Source organism: Pteropus alecto, unplaced genomic scaffold (genome assembly GCF_000325575.1).
Source record: "Pteropus alecto unplaced genomic scaffold, ASM32557v1 scaffold24, whole genome shotgun sequence".
NCBI lineage: Eukaryota > Metazoa > Chordata > Mammalia > Chiroptera > Pteropodidae > Pteropus > Pteropus alecto.
Genome location: NW_006439192.1, coordinates 17,884,086 through 17,902,525, shown reverse-complemented (window position 1 = coordinate 17,902,525; position 18,440 = coordinate 17,884,086). Strand labels below are relative to the sequence as shown.

General features: G+C 35.8%; 1 protein-coding gene across 1 annotated transcript in view; it reads right to left on the bottom strand.

Annotated features, from left to right (window-relative positions):
• The window catches only part of TENM3 (teneurin transmembrane protein 3), a 400,387-nt gene extending 383,164 nt beyond the window's left edge, over positions 1–17,223 (bottom strand). The window contains 1 exon segment of the mRNA XM_025050015.1: positions 16,915–17,223. Within this exon segment, the coding sequence (XP_024905783.1) occupies positions 16,915–17,146 (232 nt within the window). The 5' untranslated portion in view covers positions 17,147–17,223.
• Positions 17,224–18,440: the final 1,217 nt, after the last annotated feature.

The window sequence follows — 18,440 nt, the reverse complement described above, 5'->3', positions numbered from 1 at the left end:
AGATAAATTCATTGTGATTAAAGGTTACGTGGATGAGATGAGACATTTTTGTTTATGACACTCATAAATTTGAAAATGTATAAAAGAAAACCTGAATTAACACAATCTAGGCAGGTTGTATCATTAAAGAAAAGTTCACATTTTAAAAAAAATGAGTGAGGGCGTGTGACAAAGTGGAAATGATCATAAAAGCATAAACACTTCAAGTGAAGCTGGCACATAGCACAGCTACCCCTTTAATAAAAGAAGGGGATCAGAAAAATAGGTTAGGTGTTTGGCCTTTTTCTCACATAGTGTGTTTAACCTAGTCAGACAAGGGAGATTTTTCAAAGCTGCAATGCAGTGATGTTCACCAATAGGCAAGACATCCACCATCTCTGTGTGGATTTAAAAGAAAAAGACTGAACAGAGGGACTAGTCTCAGGGTTACACAGGTGACCACAACACCAAGTGGAAGGCGGTTCAGTACTCAAACTCATGGTATTGTCTTCTTTCCTATATCCAGATTTCTGTCTTTGTTAGACTGTTGCTCTCTCTCTCTCTCTCTCTCTCTCTTTCTTTTTTAAAAAAACAGTTTTATTTAAATATAACTCACAAAGCATACAGTGTTTTTATTTAAAGTGTACAATTCAATGGCTTTGAGTATATTCATTGTACTGTGCAACTACTACCACAATCAATTTTAGAACATTTTTATCACCCCAAAAAGAAACCTTGTTCCAATTACCAGTCATTTCCCATTTCCCATCTTATTCTTCCTCTCTCCCTAGCCCTAGGCAACCATTAATCTACTTTCTGTCCCTATAGATTTACCTATTCTGGACATTTCAAATAAAAGAGATCCTACCATAGGTGGACTTCGGTGACTGGCTTCTTTTACGTAGCCCAGGCTCACCCACATAGCAGCATGTATCAGTACTTCATTCCTTTTTAAGGTTGAACAATATTTCATTGTGTGGACACACCACGTTTTATTTATCCGTTCATCAGTTAATGGACATCTGACTTGTTATCACTTTTGGGCTTTTATGAACATCTGCGTACAAGTCCTTAAGTAGATATATGCCTTTGTTTCTCTTCAGTATACACCTATGAGGGTCATATACATATGACCCACCTATGCTGGGTCATATAGTAGCTCTATATTTAACCTTTTGAGGAAGTGCTAGACTGTTTCCACAGTGACTGTACAATTTTACATTTCACCAGCATTTGAGGGTTCTAATTTCTGCATATCCTCCCTCATCAGCATTTGTCATTACTGTTACTGTTGATTCTCTTCTATGTCACTGCAACCTTGTAATGACAAGGAGGAATATAGATCATGGCATTGAAATCGGGGGGACAAACCAAGAATCATCGTTCTCTTAAAAACAGTTGATTCTGTGGGCCTGCTTTGTGAATTCATTATTACTTTATCCTATCATTTTTTCTTTGCCTTTTATTATGCTGCTTTAGTACTTAAAAAAATTATTCTATTAAAATTAAAAATGTTCTTTAGTTCAAAAAGTCTACTTTGCTTTGAGACTATATCCTATAGAAATAAAATTACCTGATCTTAAACATACATGTACAAGTAATGCCTACTATAGCATTGTTGTAAAAATTAAATTAACTGGAATGTTTACCAGAGAGGGGAGAGCTGAGTAAGTTATAAATCCCATGCATGGAACACTATGTGGCTGGCATAAAGAGTGAATTTGGAACTATATCAAAGGATCTGGAGGCAAGTTCATTATATATTTTTTTTAAGTAAAAAATACAAGTTTCAAAGTTGTATGTAGAGTATGATCCAATTTTTGGAAACCAAGGAAGAGAGCCAATTAATTATTAAGAGCTTACAGTTTTGAGTATAAATAAAAGTCAGGAAGGCTAAAAACATGTCATGATGGATCATTTAGAAGGGAATTGTAAGTGAAGGAAATCAGTAATTTTCTATTTTATAGTTCTGAATTTTTACTTTTTATGATAATTTAACTAATTTAAAAAACAAACAAAAATTAAAGTCTATCTTCTTTTTTAAAAATATATTTTTTAACTTGCTATTTAATACCTCCTAGTCAATAATTAAGGGAAATTAATTTATTACCTTCTCTTGGAGAAGTAAGCTTCAAAAATCCTTTTTTATTTATTATAAAGAAATAAAGCCATTTAAGAAATATGGAAGCAATGTTTTTCTCTCTTTCAATTCTTGAATAATCATTTCAATTCTTCCTTTTTCCATCATCATACATGGATTTTTTTAAAAAGAGAATAACCATCCATTTATTATATAGTAACAACCCTCAAACCAGTATGGGAAATGAATAGAAGAATCAATAGAAATTTAATACACAGAAATAAAGTAATATATAATTATCTTTAAATATTTTCTTTGGGTATTGTGAGTTTGAATGGAATTATCTGTTCTCATACATGGAGTGACATTCCTCCAAGGATGGAGTGTTAACACAAAACGACAAATTGGGCAAACATTTCTTATTTGATGCTTGCGGAATTAGTGTCACCACCATCTTATCTGGAGTTCCCTTTTTTGCTGTGTTTGCAAAATGATAAGAAGATCACACAGTAATAGAAATGTATGTAACTTTTTTCCCTTTGAATCCTAATGCATATTTTATGGAACACTCCAAATGCTTTAACCTTCTTAGGTTAAATTTGTCAACTGTTTGAACAGAATACCCATCCTTGAACATGCAACAGAAATTTCAATGAGGGTATAAATCTTTACTTATAAGGCTCTACACAAAACTAAATTTTTTAAATTAACTTAAAATCCCACTAAATACCTTAACTCCTCCACCCCATTTTATATAAAATGAGAATATCTTCAACTGCTCACTCAATTTATCTATTAATATATTAACATCCATAAACACATACTGATAGTCTCAGATTCCTAGAGGACAGAGCACATAGCTACTGTACGCTGTACTTATACTCTAATTTATTACTCAAAACACAGTGTAGTAGAAGCCATTGCAGGTTGCCCCCTCAGCAGTCATCTGAACTCAGCTGTGACAGGTACCTGTCAAGGGAAATGTAAGGCTAAGGCTCTAAGGTGAACTTGATGAGAAGGGTGAGAAGGGAAAACCCCAAGTATATTTGCAAGCAGAGAAAGCAGGATTAGAATGAATGGCCCCAGAGAATATGCCTTTTCTTCAAGATAAGATTTGTGAGGGCTCCAGGGGAAGACAAACATATGGACAGAGGGCTTGGTGGCTCAAATGAGAAAAATTAGGTTGTGAGTCTGATGACCGGTAGGAAACAGCATCTTCTTACATGTGGGTCATGAAGGATTTATATATCCAACCACAAAATCGTGCAGTTCTGATACTGGCAACCATTTGTAATTAAAGAAACAACTTTCAAATTGGTTTTTATCAAAAGCGCTCTGAAAATAAACTTGCTTCTTATTTTTACTTAGCAGTTATTGCTTCAGAACAATTTAAGACCCAGTGATGATAACATGCCTGCAATACATCTGCTGGTATCTGACAGTCAAACTGTAGGTATTGGTATAAATATGCGTATGGTTTGGCACGAAGCAGCAGGTCTTTAATAATTGTGACTGAAGCGTCACCGCAGTGATTCACAATGTGGATCCAAAACCGGCAACGTGGCAAGGAACTAGGTAGGAGTTTAGCAGTAAGCCAGGAGCTCAAGACATCAGACCAACAAAGGCCAAGGCAGGGGGAAAGGATTACCCCAACTGTGTCCGGAGGAGGGCTATAAGCTATATCTATCTACTCACACCTTCTGGTAGGTAATCTACAAAGCGGGTTGGCCGCCAAGCCACTTGCCTACTTAACAGCCAAAATTAGTTAACAATCGGTTAGACAGGGGAGCTGAAAGAGGGAGCTAAGAGGAAAACATTTACATGAAACATTGATAAACTGGAGCTGTTTAACTTATGTCTTTAAGTACAGAACTTTAAGGTTGGGTAAACATGACCATCTAAATCCTTTAATCCCGCTACTGACATTTATAGTGACTGAGAAGGATTAATCATTTTGATCTCTAAATGAATCATTTTAAGTAGTTAATATTTAAAAGTCATAAACTTTGGAGTTGCGGTAATTAGCCCAGTGGGGCTGATTAATTCTTCAGGTTTTTGTCTTTCTTTATACCACCCTATTCTCACAAAGAAAAAGTTTTCTCAGCACCAGTAAGTATGTATTTCAGAAAACATGAAAAAGGGTTTTAGATTCCTTTCGTTTTTGTACGATGACAGAGGTGAGGGGGAACACTGGGGAAATGAAAAGTTTGGGGTATAACTGGAAATTCATAGCAGCATTAAGTGCTGAATGGTAAGACCATATGGTCATATTTCTTTTGAAGTCTAGGATCAGTTCCCATTATTCATTATAATGGCATCCAAGACTAAACTAAATCGCAGTCTTTAAAATTAAAAGCATTTTGCTCTTGGCTCTCAAATCTTCCTCTTTCACAATTTCCAACACGTCTGAATTGTGTAATGTATTTTCATGATGCAAAAAAAAAAAAAAGTACAAATGCAGAAAATGAAAATAAGAAGAGTAAGAAAAAAATGATTTCCGTTTCATTTCCAAAGCAGAATAAAATGGTATGGAAAGACACATAATTAGTATCTTAAAGCAGTTATTAATACTATTTTTACATCTGCCTAATGCTAATGGTGACATTTTAAAATAATACGTACTACCTTTATGTTCTACATTTGACAAATATGAATTTAATTCTTTTAACCTATCTGGAACATACAGTATATAGAAAGATTTAAAAATTGTTTATCATTTTAGTAATATTCTAGCAATAAAAATGCCAAAAAAAAGTAATCTATATCTAAGAGCAAAAAATGGGCTTTGTTCTATTTGGATATTGATGAAAATATTTGAAAGGCACAGTCCCATCTGTATGCCACCAACTCTTCATTCTCTCCCTCAGCACAATCCTGGATGCTATTATCTTAATGGGCAAAATGTCTTCATTCAGCAAAACATTATAATGCAATGGCAGCAGAGGTTGTTTTTAAGAGGACTGTGGTTAAAGTTCAGTAAGGACAATGTGACTCTGCCGCAGCACCAAATGAAATCTCAATCTGGCTAAAGTTGAATGAAATGGAGAACATACCCCCAAAACTTTCCATATTCAACTCCACTCGTTTGAACATGCCTACTCTTTGTTTTCATTTTTGAAAGTATTACTCCTCGGGTAAATTTGTGAAATACACAAATCTTAAGCAGACACTTCAGTGAGTTTTAACAACTGTATCCATTACAAACTCAACCAAAATATGGCACATCTCCATCACATGCCCAAAGTTCTCCCATCCCCTGAAGTCAACCCCTACCCCCACGAGCAAACATTGATTTCTTTTACTGTAGATCTGTTTTTGTCTGCTCTTAAACTTTGTATAAACAAAGATAGTATGTACTCTGGATCCTGTCGCTTCATGGGATGTCTTTTAGATTCTTTCCTGTTGCTGCATGTATCAGTTCAGTAGCTCATTCTTTTGTATTGCCAAGTTATATTCTAACGTGTGAATATATTACAATTTACGTCCACTCACTTGGTTATTCCAATTTAGGCCGATTATGAATAAAGCTGTTATGAAGACAGTCTTTCATTTGTTTTGAGTAAATACCGAGGATACCAATTGCTGGGTCAAGAGGAGTTACTTAAAATTATGTTTAGCTTTCTATAAGAAATTGCCAGTTTCTAAAGAAATTGTGCCATTTTGTATTTTACATTCCCATCAGCAATGTATGACAGTTCAGTTCTTCCACATCCTCCCCAATATTTGGTGCTTTGGATCTTTTTAATTTTAGTCTTTCTAGTGGGTGAGTAGTTGTAGCTCATTGCGATTTTAATTTTCAGTTCCCCGATGGCTAACGATATTGAGAATTTTTTCGTGTGCGTAGTAAACATTTTTGTCTTTTCTGTGTAGTTTCTGTTGCAAGATTTTTGCCCATTTTAAAACTGCATTTTTAAATCTTTTTGTTATGCATTTACAGGAGCTCTTTATATATTATGGATGAATCCTTTGTAATATCTGTATGTGTATGTAAAATTTTCTTTCAGATTGTGGCTTGCCTTTTTATTTTTTTAAAGATATCTGACAAATAGAAGTTTAATTTTGATGAAGTCTAATTTATCAATTTTTCTTTTACGTTTTTGTCCTTTTTGTGACCGAAGTCTAATTTATCAATTTTTTCTTTTATGTTTTAGTTCTTTTTATGACCTTTCCAAGCTCTCTTTGCCTATCTCAAGGTTGCAAGCATATTCAAGAATGAGTTTAGTTTTTTACTGTCGTTTTCAAAAAGATTGTGTTTTTGTTTTGTTTTGTTTTGTTTTTGGTAGAAATTAGACAGATCATACAGTAGAAAATGACTGGATTTGATTCTGGTCATTTCTGGCTGTGGAACTCAGCAGCTGCTCACTGAGTGAGCATTTTAACAAGTTTTGGTCTCAGTTTTTCTTCATCTATAATATGGATTTGGAGGATCTCAAAGGTCTTCCTTCCAATCACATAAGTCTATGCAGAGGCAGAAAGAAGGCAGCACAATGGAATATGAAACAAAGCTGAGAACAATAGCATCAAGAGTTAGAGGAAGAAATAAGAGAATAGGTTTTGGTTGAAAGTATGAGACATGAGGGTTAAAATTTCCTTTAGCATCAGGAAATTTTGGTTTATATTTCATTCCTAAACTAAATTGGAAACACTTTGCCATCTCCCGCCTTAACCATCGTGTCTGGAGTTCATCTTGAACCGAACACCAACCATCATATCCCAGGCACCGTGGCCATTAACAAGCTGTGTCTGCCTGTCTTGAAAAGTGCTTTTCCTCCCCATTCAGAAAGTGTAGAACCAACTTGCTGCAGTTCCAACACAGGGATTATGTTTAGCGTTTGATCTTTGGAGATTTAAAATTGGAAAGTTTTCCCTCACAGCTCTACTCTCCGAATAACCAGCTCTGTTAATGTTTTGCTGTTTTGTCTTATCTCTTTTGTCTGTCCTCCCTCCCTCCCTCCCTCCCTCCCTCCTTCCTTCCTCCCTCCCTTCCTTCCTTCCTTCTTTCCTTCTGTAATTCTATGGATTTTTACTGTGTTTATTTCACATACTTATATAAGAGTTTTTGAGTAAATTTTTGAGTAGAGCAATTCATAAGTTGCTTTTTTGGGGGAAAGGGGGTGAGAGTCTTCTTCCAAGCCAAAAATTCATAATTGTACACAAAGTTCTCACTATAAGAATGTATTATGTTTAGAAGTTGATACAGATCAGTATATACTTTCTCATGAAAACAACATGTAGGAAGTCAAGATGGAACAGGTAAGTCTATTAAGTTATCTGTATCTGAGGAACTGGATTAACAGCACTCTAGAGCAGCACCCTGACACCCAGGGCCATGGACCGGTACTGGTCTGTGGCCTGTTAGGAACCAATCCACACGGCAGGTGGTGAGCAGCAGGCAAGCAAGCTTCATCTGTATTCGCAGCCACTCCCCAGCACTAGCATCACCGCCTCAGCTCCACCTCAGATCATCAGGTGTTAGATTCTCATTGGAGCACAGGTCCTTGGTACCAAAAAGGTTGAGGACTGACTGCTGCTCTGGAGCATGACTTCCACCTCATGAGGCTGTCTCCAAAAAAAATGAGTTCAGAATTCCAACCAGAAACACCTCTCATCACAGTAGCCTCTTTCATTAATTTTCTGCTTACCAAGCTGAAGGGAGCTTCCTAAGCAAATCACTGGCACATGAATGCTCAGTGAGGGGAGCAAGGACAGGAGCTGTGTACTGGGGATCAAGGAGATGGATTAGCTACTGCCTTCCGCAGACTGACAGGAAAACCAATTATATTTTCATATGTTTACTGACCACTTGAATCTGCTCTTCTGTGAATTGTTTATTCATGCCATTTTCCCATTGGATTGTAAAATTTACTCTTAGTATATTATATATATATGTATGTATACATATATATGTATGTCTTATCTTTCATATGGATTATAAACGTACTTCCCAATATAATAATTTTAATAGTATTTTTATTTACATATAAAAGGTTTAAATAAAAAAATCTTTTAGGTCTTTTCTTCTGGATCATCTATTAGAATGGTCTTCCTTACTCTTGGGGTGTACATATGGTCCCTGGGGTAGGCGTGTGGATTCACAACCACTTCTTCTTTGCCTTCTACTGTTATAAAAGCTGGAAAGCAAAAATTGTAAATGTTCCCTCTTCTCATGCAGCTAAGCGTAGCCAAGTATAACAGTTCTGAAAAAGATGTAGGAAGAAGTCGCTAGGGAGTAAAAAGGAATAGTCCACTGTAGAGAAAGCTGTCTCTCCTTTGCTTTTATTCTGTTTCAGTCAGGAATATGAAAATGCAGCAAACATCCGGGGATCCCCAGGACAAGGCCACATGTTAAGGACAGCAGAGTGAACACACACACACACACACACACACACACACACACACACACACAGAGAGAGAGAAGGAACCTGGGTCCATGATGGCATCTACCTCTGGACTTTTTGTTTTGTAAGAAAATAATTCTGTTAGCTGTTGAAGCCAGTTTTTGGACCTTTCTCCTGCTCATAGATCAAATCATCCCTACTTTATTCAGCCTCTCAAATTAACTTCTAGAATTCTTATTGCTTATTTTTTTTTTTACATTTGTATTTAATCCATCTTAATTTATTTTTGAATATGCTGAGAGATATGGGTCCAATTTTACAGTCTTCCAGATGGATAACCAGTTGTGCCAGCACCATTTATCAAATCCCACTGAAAAACCATTTTTTGTTTTATGCTAAATTTCATATATACTGGGATTTATTTCTGAAATTTTAGTCTATTCTTTTGATAGATTTTTTTAAATTTATGCCAATATTATATAGATGTGATTATAGTGGGTTCATAGTATTATAAAAAATATATATAGTAAGGCCATTTTAACATGCATCAGATATTATTCTAAGCAGTTGACATATAGTAACTTATTTAATTCTCAACAAATTACAGATTAAAAGTAAATCACTGTGCATAGGAGAAAACTGAAACACAAAGAAATTAGGTAAAAAGTTAAGAAAGTTACTTGGCCAAGAATATATCACTTGCCACTCAGCTTATAAATGGCAGATCTAGGACTCAACCACAGATTTTCTCTTGACTATTATACTATACTACCTGTGATGTCTGTAGATTTATCATGTATTCATTCAAGTACCAATTTGCTTAATCTTTTATTTTTTTTTTCTAGAGACACGTGGTTTTTGTATGTTTACAATCATATATTTAACAAAAGTCCTAAATTAACTTTTCCCAAATAGTATATATTAAATTTTCTTCTCTTGCTGCAATTGCTAAAATGTTTAAAACAATTTTGAATAGTAACTGTGAGAGTAGATAAGTCTTTTTATATTCCTGATTTTAACTGAAATGGTCCTAGGATCTCATTGTTTAATGTTTTCACTTGATCATCTTACACATGACTAAAATATTTGTTTTTGTTCTTGTTTTATTTAGTGAGTTTTATTTAATAAGGGATGGTTTCCAAGTTTCATTGCATACCTTTTCATCATCTATTGATAAGATCATGTTTTCTACTTTGATTTATTAATCTAATTATTTTAATAGATTTGCTAACATTGAAAAATCCTGGCATTGTCCCCAAGGATTAGTAACCACTAGGTCATTAATTTAGTCTAGCTTATTGTTCCTTTTACACATTGCTAGGTTCTTATACAAAATATTTAGAATTTTTACACATATATTGAGAAGCAATTTTGGTCTAGATAGCTACTTTTTTGTATTATTTTAATCAAATTTTATAATTAAGGTTATGTAACTTCATAATGTGAATTCTAGTGCTTTCCATCTTTAGTGTGTGTGTGTTTTTTTGCTTAATAGCTTTGTGAACATTGGACTTGGTTGTACTTTGAAGGCTAGGTAAAATTCACCTAGGATCCTATCTTTTCCTTTTCAATGGTACCCCTTTTAATTATCTTTTAAATTTCTTCTGAAATAACTGATTTCGAGAAGTTTTCTCCATGTTTGGAAATAATTTGGGGTTAATCATATTTTGCTAAGAAAAAATAAATTCCTCTAGATTTTTAAAGTACGTTTTTAGAAAGTCTCCTTTAGTTGTTACAATGTCTCCAGCATTTCTCCTTATTTTTCTTCTCATTATTGTTTAATAGCAATCATGAGGGGCTTTCCATTTTGTTAACCTTTTAAAAGAATGAGTTTCTTTGTTTTTAATTTCAATTTTATCTTGATTATCTGCCTCTTCCCATTTCCTTTAGTGTATTTTTCTGATATTTTACTCACTTCTTAAGATGTATAGCAAATTCCTTTTTGTTGGTCTTCAGTCTTTAAGTATATTATTCAACAATATATTTTCCCTATGATAATGGCTTCACTATCTCCCATAAATTTTAGAAGTAGACTTTTATTTCATTGCTTTCTAGTGCTCCTTATCATTATCTATGGGTGTCATAATGGGGACAAAGGGGTTTTATTTATCTTTTTGTTATTTATTTCTAATTCTACTATATTATATGATCAAATATTTTGACTTACAAAGGCTCTACTTTTCTGATTTTTAAATACTTTTTGTAGCTAAATGTACATTTGGTTTCTGTAAATATTCCATAGAAATATGAAAAGCTGTATCATTTCTAACAGTTATAAATTTGTATATATATCTTTGCTAAGTTTTATTGATATTATATATAATTGCTGTTTTATTTTTGTCTTTTAGATGTGTCTGATTTTGAAGGAGGCAAACCAAAGTATCCCACAATAAATGTATTTTAACAACCAGTTTTTTTCTAATAGTTTTGCTTTATAAATTTTGTTACTATATTTATTAATGTATGCAATTTAAAAGTTTGCATCTTTCTGTCTTTTATCATTTACTCAATTGTCCTCTGTATCCTGTTTTGTGTTTTTAATTGTAAATTCCACCTTTCCTAATATTAAAACTCCCATTCTTGCTTTCTTTTTGTTTGTATTTACCTGATATATTTTTATCCTCTCATTACTCTCAACCATTTTTTTATCATTTTTGGGTCTGTTTCTTATAAATATCAATAACTTTTATAAACCAACTGAATAGTTTTTGTTTGTGTCAAAATTCAGTGAATTTACATTTCATGTAATATGGAATATAGTCGATTTGACTTCTTCCATTTTGTCTTATGGTTATTCATGATTTCACTTGCTTCTTCTTTTTCCTTGGAGCTGTTTTTGCTAAATCGATCAGATTGCTATTCATTCCTCTTTTCTCCCTGACAATTAGGTAGGTCTATTGTGCTTTTTTATTCTACTAATGATTACCTTCCTTTATCCTGACATTCATATTCAAATACATGTTTTTCATTAATATATGAATGCAAGATAGCAATTATTCCCCTCCACTATAGCTCTATTCCGTAACTATTTCTCCCTTCCCTCTTCAGATTTGATTTTAGAACACGTTCCCTACCACTTTCCTCCAACTGCTGAATTCTGCTGAGATAGGTAAGCAGTTTTAGTTCTAGTCTTTTTTTGTTTTTGGCTTCCCTTGTACTGCTTCTTACACATTTCTACTTGCTTTGTCATCATCATCATTTGGGATTTGACAGCATGTATACTGCAAAGTTGGTTGCTCATCACTGTTTCCCCTTCATAGTGATTCCGATTCATTTGGATTACTTCTTGAGTACTTCTTTAGAGGGTGTACATTGGTGATACAGGCTCTGAATCTTTGCATGTTCCTAAATATCTTGCATTTACTCTAAGAGATCAATGATATTTTCTCTGTATAGAATATCCTTGAGTCATAAGTTTTTCTCTCAGTTGATGTTCTTCCATTGTCTTCTAGCTTTCATTGTTGCAGATGAGAAATTTATTACTCTTATTTTTGTTTCTTTTGTAAGTACCAATAGAAGTAACTTGTTTTTTCTTTCTAGAATCTTGTAAAATATGTTTAGCTATAAAGTTAAAGAATTTTTCTAGGATGTGCTTAAAGGTGTGTGTGTGTGTGTGTGTGTGTGTGTGTGTGTGTGTGTTCTTAATTTTATCTGGAACTTTGTTTTTCGTTTTGAGTTATTTCTTCCACTTGGTTTTCAAAATTATTAATTTGAATTTCAACAATGACCACCCTCTCTTCTTCTATTAATTCAACTAATCTATTATATATATTTTTCGATTTGTAAATTGTGGCTTTACAGTCCTCTCCCCACCTCTGGCATTTAGTTGTTATGATTGGCTTTATTGTCGTTGCTTTTTTTTCCCTTTTTGGTATGTAGATTTCTGTAAGTGCTCTTGTATAATTTTTTTTTATTTTGGCTAAGTTTGCCCTTCTCATCTCCACTGCTCCTTTAACTGGGAGCTTCCTGATCTGTTTGTTTTGCATTCCTACATGTTAGGTGCTGTGAAGCAGGTTGCTGTTTTCCTGGGATGACTTAAGAAATAGTGGGAAGTCCTGTTAGACTCTAGGGACCAGCCTTTCTACTCCCTGCTTTCCTTGGTTGGCACTCTCACAATACCAGAGTGGAGAAAATGCATCTGTTTAGGTTGCCCCAGCTCCTGAGGGGCCAGGGCAACAAGTTGCTCTTGCAAGGCAACATTCACTCCAGTAAGGCCTGTGAGGGAAGCAGGTCAGCCTCTCCCTGGTGCCACAAAGCCACAGTGTTCACCCCATTCTGAGCTCTCATCTGGCTCAATGGGGAAAAGTACCTGCATTGGCTTTGTCCTTCAGGACCCCAACAGAATTCTGATCTCTTTTGTACCCCTGATTGTTGTTCAGCTTGGAGGAGGTAAGGAGTTGGCTGGGAGATGGGTAGGTGAGGCATCATTCAAGTCAACAGCGTGCCAGAATCCTGGAGAGGTAATTACAGGAAAATTCAGACTGTTTCTCTAATGTCCTTTCGTGTCACAAAAGAGGGTTATCCTTGGTAAGGGAAGATCTAGCATCTGAAATATTTGTATGAAGGATGGACTGGGGCCAAGATGCAGCCCACAAGGGAGGTGCAGCAGTGAGAAATCAGGGCTCGAATACCTACTTTCCCACTAACTACAGCTGAACTGGCCTTGGACCAGCAATGTCATGAGGTGAGAAGCAGAAGCCATGTTTGGAGGAGCTAGGGGTGGCTGGGTATTGATGATGATAAACAGGAAGAAGAGGCAAATCTCAAAGCAGCAGAGAGGAAAGAGGAGAGTTTTGGGGTCTAGAAGCACACTGCCAGGGAAGAGCCGAGGAGATGAGCCACATTTAGAAATCAATGGGTGCCTGTCTTTGTCAATCTGCCTTTCTCCTTCCCCTTTCTTCTTTGCAAATTTATTTTCCATTTTGATTTCAGGTATGTATAAACATAGACATAATGCTTCATCCGCATCGCCATTCTATAAATGAAAAAATAAATGGTGGTCTTTTCATGCTAAAATTCTGAAATTCATAACCCCAATACCAATTCCTGACTAACTGGTAAACATTTGGGGTTAAGACTATCTCAGAAATGTTCTTTACAGGATTATAGTTCTGTGGAACAAAAGTGTTCTTATTTCCAGACGTCACTTCATTTAAAATTCGCTCTCATGGCCAACATTCCTTGTTGGAGTCGATAAGCCGTTTGGTCAAGAACACTACAGGCAGTGTACATTGTGTACAGAAAAAAATTTCTTGTATTTTATCATTTCTCTAAAACTGTGGGATGATCTTATGCAGCTGTTTCATAAGAAATGTGGCTCAGACTTGACAGGATAAATTCTCTTCAAAGATGAATCAAAGGAAAATAGTATCCAAGAATGCAAAACAAGCCATTGTCACCCTAACCTCATCACACCTACACAGAGCTTCACAGCTGCTAAAAGAGAAACTATTTCCATCATCCAATAAACCGCAGGAAGAGATTTCAAAAGAGAGGAAGAGATCTGTGGGAGATCCAGTCAAATTACACATTACTGTGAAAATGAAATCATCCCCAGCTTTACAGTATCTAAAGACAACATGTACTTAACAATAGTCACCTGCCAGTAAGTAAAGCCATCAGAAATGATTAAAATCAAGTTTGATAATAGGCTATAAAACTGGTCAATAAAAATAAAAACATTATATTTCTAAATTTGAATTCATGTAATTGTATTAATGGGGGTCTCTCCTTATGCCTTCCTCCAGTTGAAGTTACATTTTCCTATCACTCAAAGAATAAGTGGATGTAGGACTGACAAGTTATTTTAAAACTTCATGGACAAGCTAAATTAGCATGATTCTTTGGAATTGTTTCAAAGATCTTTGGCTACTATTAATATTTTTAATCTTTCATTTTTATTATGTATATGATGTCATGAGCTGTGGCAGGCAGCACATTTTGTCAATTAAATAATTAATCCCACAGCATAAGAGTCAGTGAGGAAAAATTGACATTTGTCAGGTTCAAAGAAAATGAAAGCCTAGGAGGATTTTTCATTATGCTTGCTCGAGAAAAACATCATCTGATAGCTGACTTTCTTTCCTTCTACTGCTCCTGCAACAAACATTCCCCATATCGAACCGTAAGAAAGAAAAAGTATTGCAACATCTCCCTCCCCCTCATTCTCACCCACCCAATCGCAAAATCATATCAGTTTTATTTCCTAAGTATCTCTCCATCTACACCATCAAAATTGGCTAAAATTGACTCTGATAAACCAAAGGGCAATTATCATAGTGAGTTGCCTGTTTTCTGCTTTGGCAGCTGCACAGAGGTTAGAAGCCTGAGTGCGAGGGTCCTGGGATCAAGTCCTAGCTCTACCGCAGGACCTCAGGCCTCTCCAAGCCCGGAATGTCTCAGTCTGTGATGGGAGGATACGATTGGGACCTCCCTCAGAAGGTGACTGTGAGGGTTAAATGATAGTGAACATAACCTGCTTATTAGTACACTGACTGGAGTACAGGGAGATATCTCTGCATGTTAGCTATGAATAGTAGATTCCATTTAGGTTTTTAATACATTGTGATTTATGAACATGTCAAGGGACTTGTAGCACCATCACACACTACACATTCGCTTTCCCTTCCACCTATGCTCTGAAACCTCTTCCCACGACTCCATTCAGCTGCTCCTGACAGGGGGCCTCCCTCGGCTGCCTTGCTCATTCTTTCCTGTGTCTTCGTTTCCTTGTCTCGTCCTTGGCCGGCAAGGAGCTGAGTAACAGTACTATTTGGTCCCCCCAGAACTTCTGTTCCAGGGTTTCTACAGATGGCGTCGCCATGTCATGAACCACAGTCTGCACTGGATTAACGCTGCCTAGGAGGTGAACATTTCAGCTCGCTATTTTTAACCTGTTCAAGCGTCCTCCGCTCTCTGCCAAAACGGAATGCCTGCTCGGGGTGGAGATGAGCCTCCTCGATGCATTTATGCCACATGCTTTGCTTTTTTTCTTCTAATAGTATTCCACAATGTGTTTTTTCCCCCCCCCCAATCGGATATTAACAAAAACAGTTATTTTTGTTACAAAAGGCAAGGCTTTACCCCGGTTTCAGATTGCAGGCACTTCTATAAGTACCTACTATTTATCAAATTGGTGAAAAATGTACCCTGGTAATCTATGTCAGCTGTGTAGACAATATGGAAGAAAAAAAAATCGGGTTTAAAATTACAATATATTGTACAATGAACTAAAGTCTCTTGATTTAACAAGAGTACACTTCTCAAATATGTGTTCTATATCTTTCCTTAAAAACTGGATTAAAAGTCTTAAGCTATTTTGTTCCTTTTCATAAAATTTGATACCTGTAATTAGTAAGGCATGCTTTAGGGGACAAAAAAATATTTGTCTTTAGTAAATCAAATGAGTCTTCTTTGATGTACACTGGTTTGGGTGAGTGAATGCTAGTTCGGTCTAGTCAGCATGGCTTTTTCCACAATGCAAAGGAGAAAAGAACCATGGAAAATTTTGAAACATTTGAATGATTTATTGCATTATTACTTTTCCTTAAATTTGTTCCTGCCCAATATCAAACTGTTAGTCACACCGTCTGTAAGGTGACTGAAAAATAATGAATATATTCTTTATTTTTGAAGTTTAATTTACTTTTCTTCATTTCCTGCTTAAATTAGCTAAGGGATGCTAAGTTCTGGGTAAATTGACTGTCCAATTACAAATGTAAGAGGATTTTATTTGTATTAGTAGTAATCTTGCCCACATCTCAAGACTGTGTTAGAAGAAACAAAATACAACTATGTATGTCTAGTTAAAAATAAGCTACTGTCTTAACGCATGGAAATCAGCGGGTTTAGGATTTTGAAGCAAAGTTAGAGAAGTCATTATTCCACTGGTAGAATAGGCAGGCAGAAAACAGTTAAAAATGTTTAACAAATATATGCGACTTACCAAGCCATAATGGATTATATTATGGGAAACTAGGATATTTTAAGGTATAACCTTGATGTCCTAGATTCCCTGCGAGAGAGAATGTGAAAGTCAATCACAGCAGGCTCTTGTGTAAACAGACAGACACCAACAGCTGGGCTGGATGGATCACGAAATGATCCAGAATAAGAATTCTTCCTTTCTTATGAGGGGAAGATGAGATTCCTCATCAACAGTTCTTGTTCTCCTTGCACCAGTTCTAACTACAAAAAAAATGTTTGCGAGCACCTTTATGAGACTGTAAGAAAGCCCTGAACACTTGGATTTCAAGTTCATGCACAAACGTTTTGGCCATGTGCAGAGTCAAAAACCTCACATATGATATATGGAGTTGTGGTACCTATGTCTGGGATCATTGTGACTGTAGGTGGTTTTATACTTCTAATCAGAAATGTTAGGTGATCATCTAATACCTCAAAATCTGAATCAGAGGATAGGACATCAAACTAAGAAAATAATCATGTCACCTTGAGGTGACATCTACAAGTTAGCACCATTTGAGCATGACTTGTTTTCCTAGAACAATGACCTACCTTGTCTGGTGTACTCATCTGCTTCTCTGTGAACCAAATCCTTTACTCGGTTTCCATAAAGCAGCCGTGAGGAATCATGATCGAAAGCTTTCAAAGTTTCACTGGAACTGTAAGACTTCTGTGTAGGTACCCTACACTCCTCATTGTCTGCGGAAGAATTCGTATGCCGCCGTTCTTTTTCTCGTCTGCTCTTGGTCAGGGAACAGTAAGGCCTACGTTCTTTCACATCCATACTTCATTCCTTCTGTGTGCACATCAGTCCTGGTTGTGACAAATTATGCTCAGGGTTCAAGTCTCATTGGTCTCTCTGTGAAGATAAAAGATTGGCATGATGTGAGCATAACATTTATCTAAAAATTGACTCCTCTAGATCCTTCTCAATCTGGAAAATGGTAGGAAGTAACAATATTGCTATCTAAGAAAATTGCTTTCAACAGGAAGTGAAAATGAGCCTGTATTACTAGGAGCTGAGGCACGTTTTCTGTTAACTATGGGTGCTTGTTTAAATTACCACATGTGATTTTGCACATTAATGCAAACAGAAAAACTTAAGCTCAGGCTCAAATTTGACTTCAGAAGCCAGCTAAAAATTGGCTTCAATATGTTTGTCAAATTTTCCACAATGGAAAAGTTTTCTCTTGCAGTATTTTCTTCATTCATAAATAAATTCCCTTTTTCTTACAAAAATTTGTTATTTTTCTTTCTTTCTCATTATTTTTAAAAGAGCAGGAACAAATTGGGATCCTCTTAGAGCAGAAACTTTGTCCAGTGCACTGAACATTTTATTATTTTTTACAAAGACTTTTCCTTCAGAGGGCTCAATTCATGTTTCAAGGATCTAAATGTCTTGAATTGTGGAAAAAGCTGATTCTTCTCTCCTAATCTTCTCCTTAAAAATGCATTTTTCTCTCTAGAAAATGAATTTAATGTGCTATCCCCATATTTAAGGGAATTCAAGTGGCTAATTTGATGGGATAGTTTCTTGCAACTGCCAGTAACAAGAATAAGTTAGAAGGAGCAAGGCAAATTGTGTTTCTTTGCTTAGCAACTCCCTTCCCACCCTTAACCCCCTGAATTAGCTAAACTGACAGGGGTATGATTGGGTAGAAAGGATATCTAGCCTAAGACATGGTGCCTAGCAGACAGATAGTTGCCCAGGGCTGATCACATTTTAAATGGTCCTTCTCTGTCTTTATTCTTTCTCATTTTGTCTCTGCTTTTAATCTGAAGGTTCCGAAAGGCCTTGTCTTCAGCCCTCAGTGTTTTTCCCTACCCCATTCCTTCTTTCCTAAATTCACTTTTTATGTGAGTCATTCAATAATCTACTTGAAACAAATGATTCTTGGTGGCCTCAGGTCTTCTCTTTGGTTCTGTATCCTCAGGGTTATGACTTATACGTAGATACTTTCTTCCTTGTAGAGTCCCTCTCCCTCTTCTTCATCCTTGGCTGTCATCACATACATCACGGCGTCTTTAATGTGCTTCCGGCGTGGAGTCTTATGGCTGATTCTGATTCTCCCATGCTG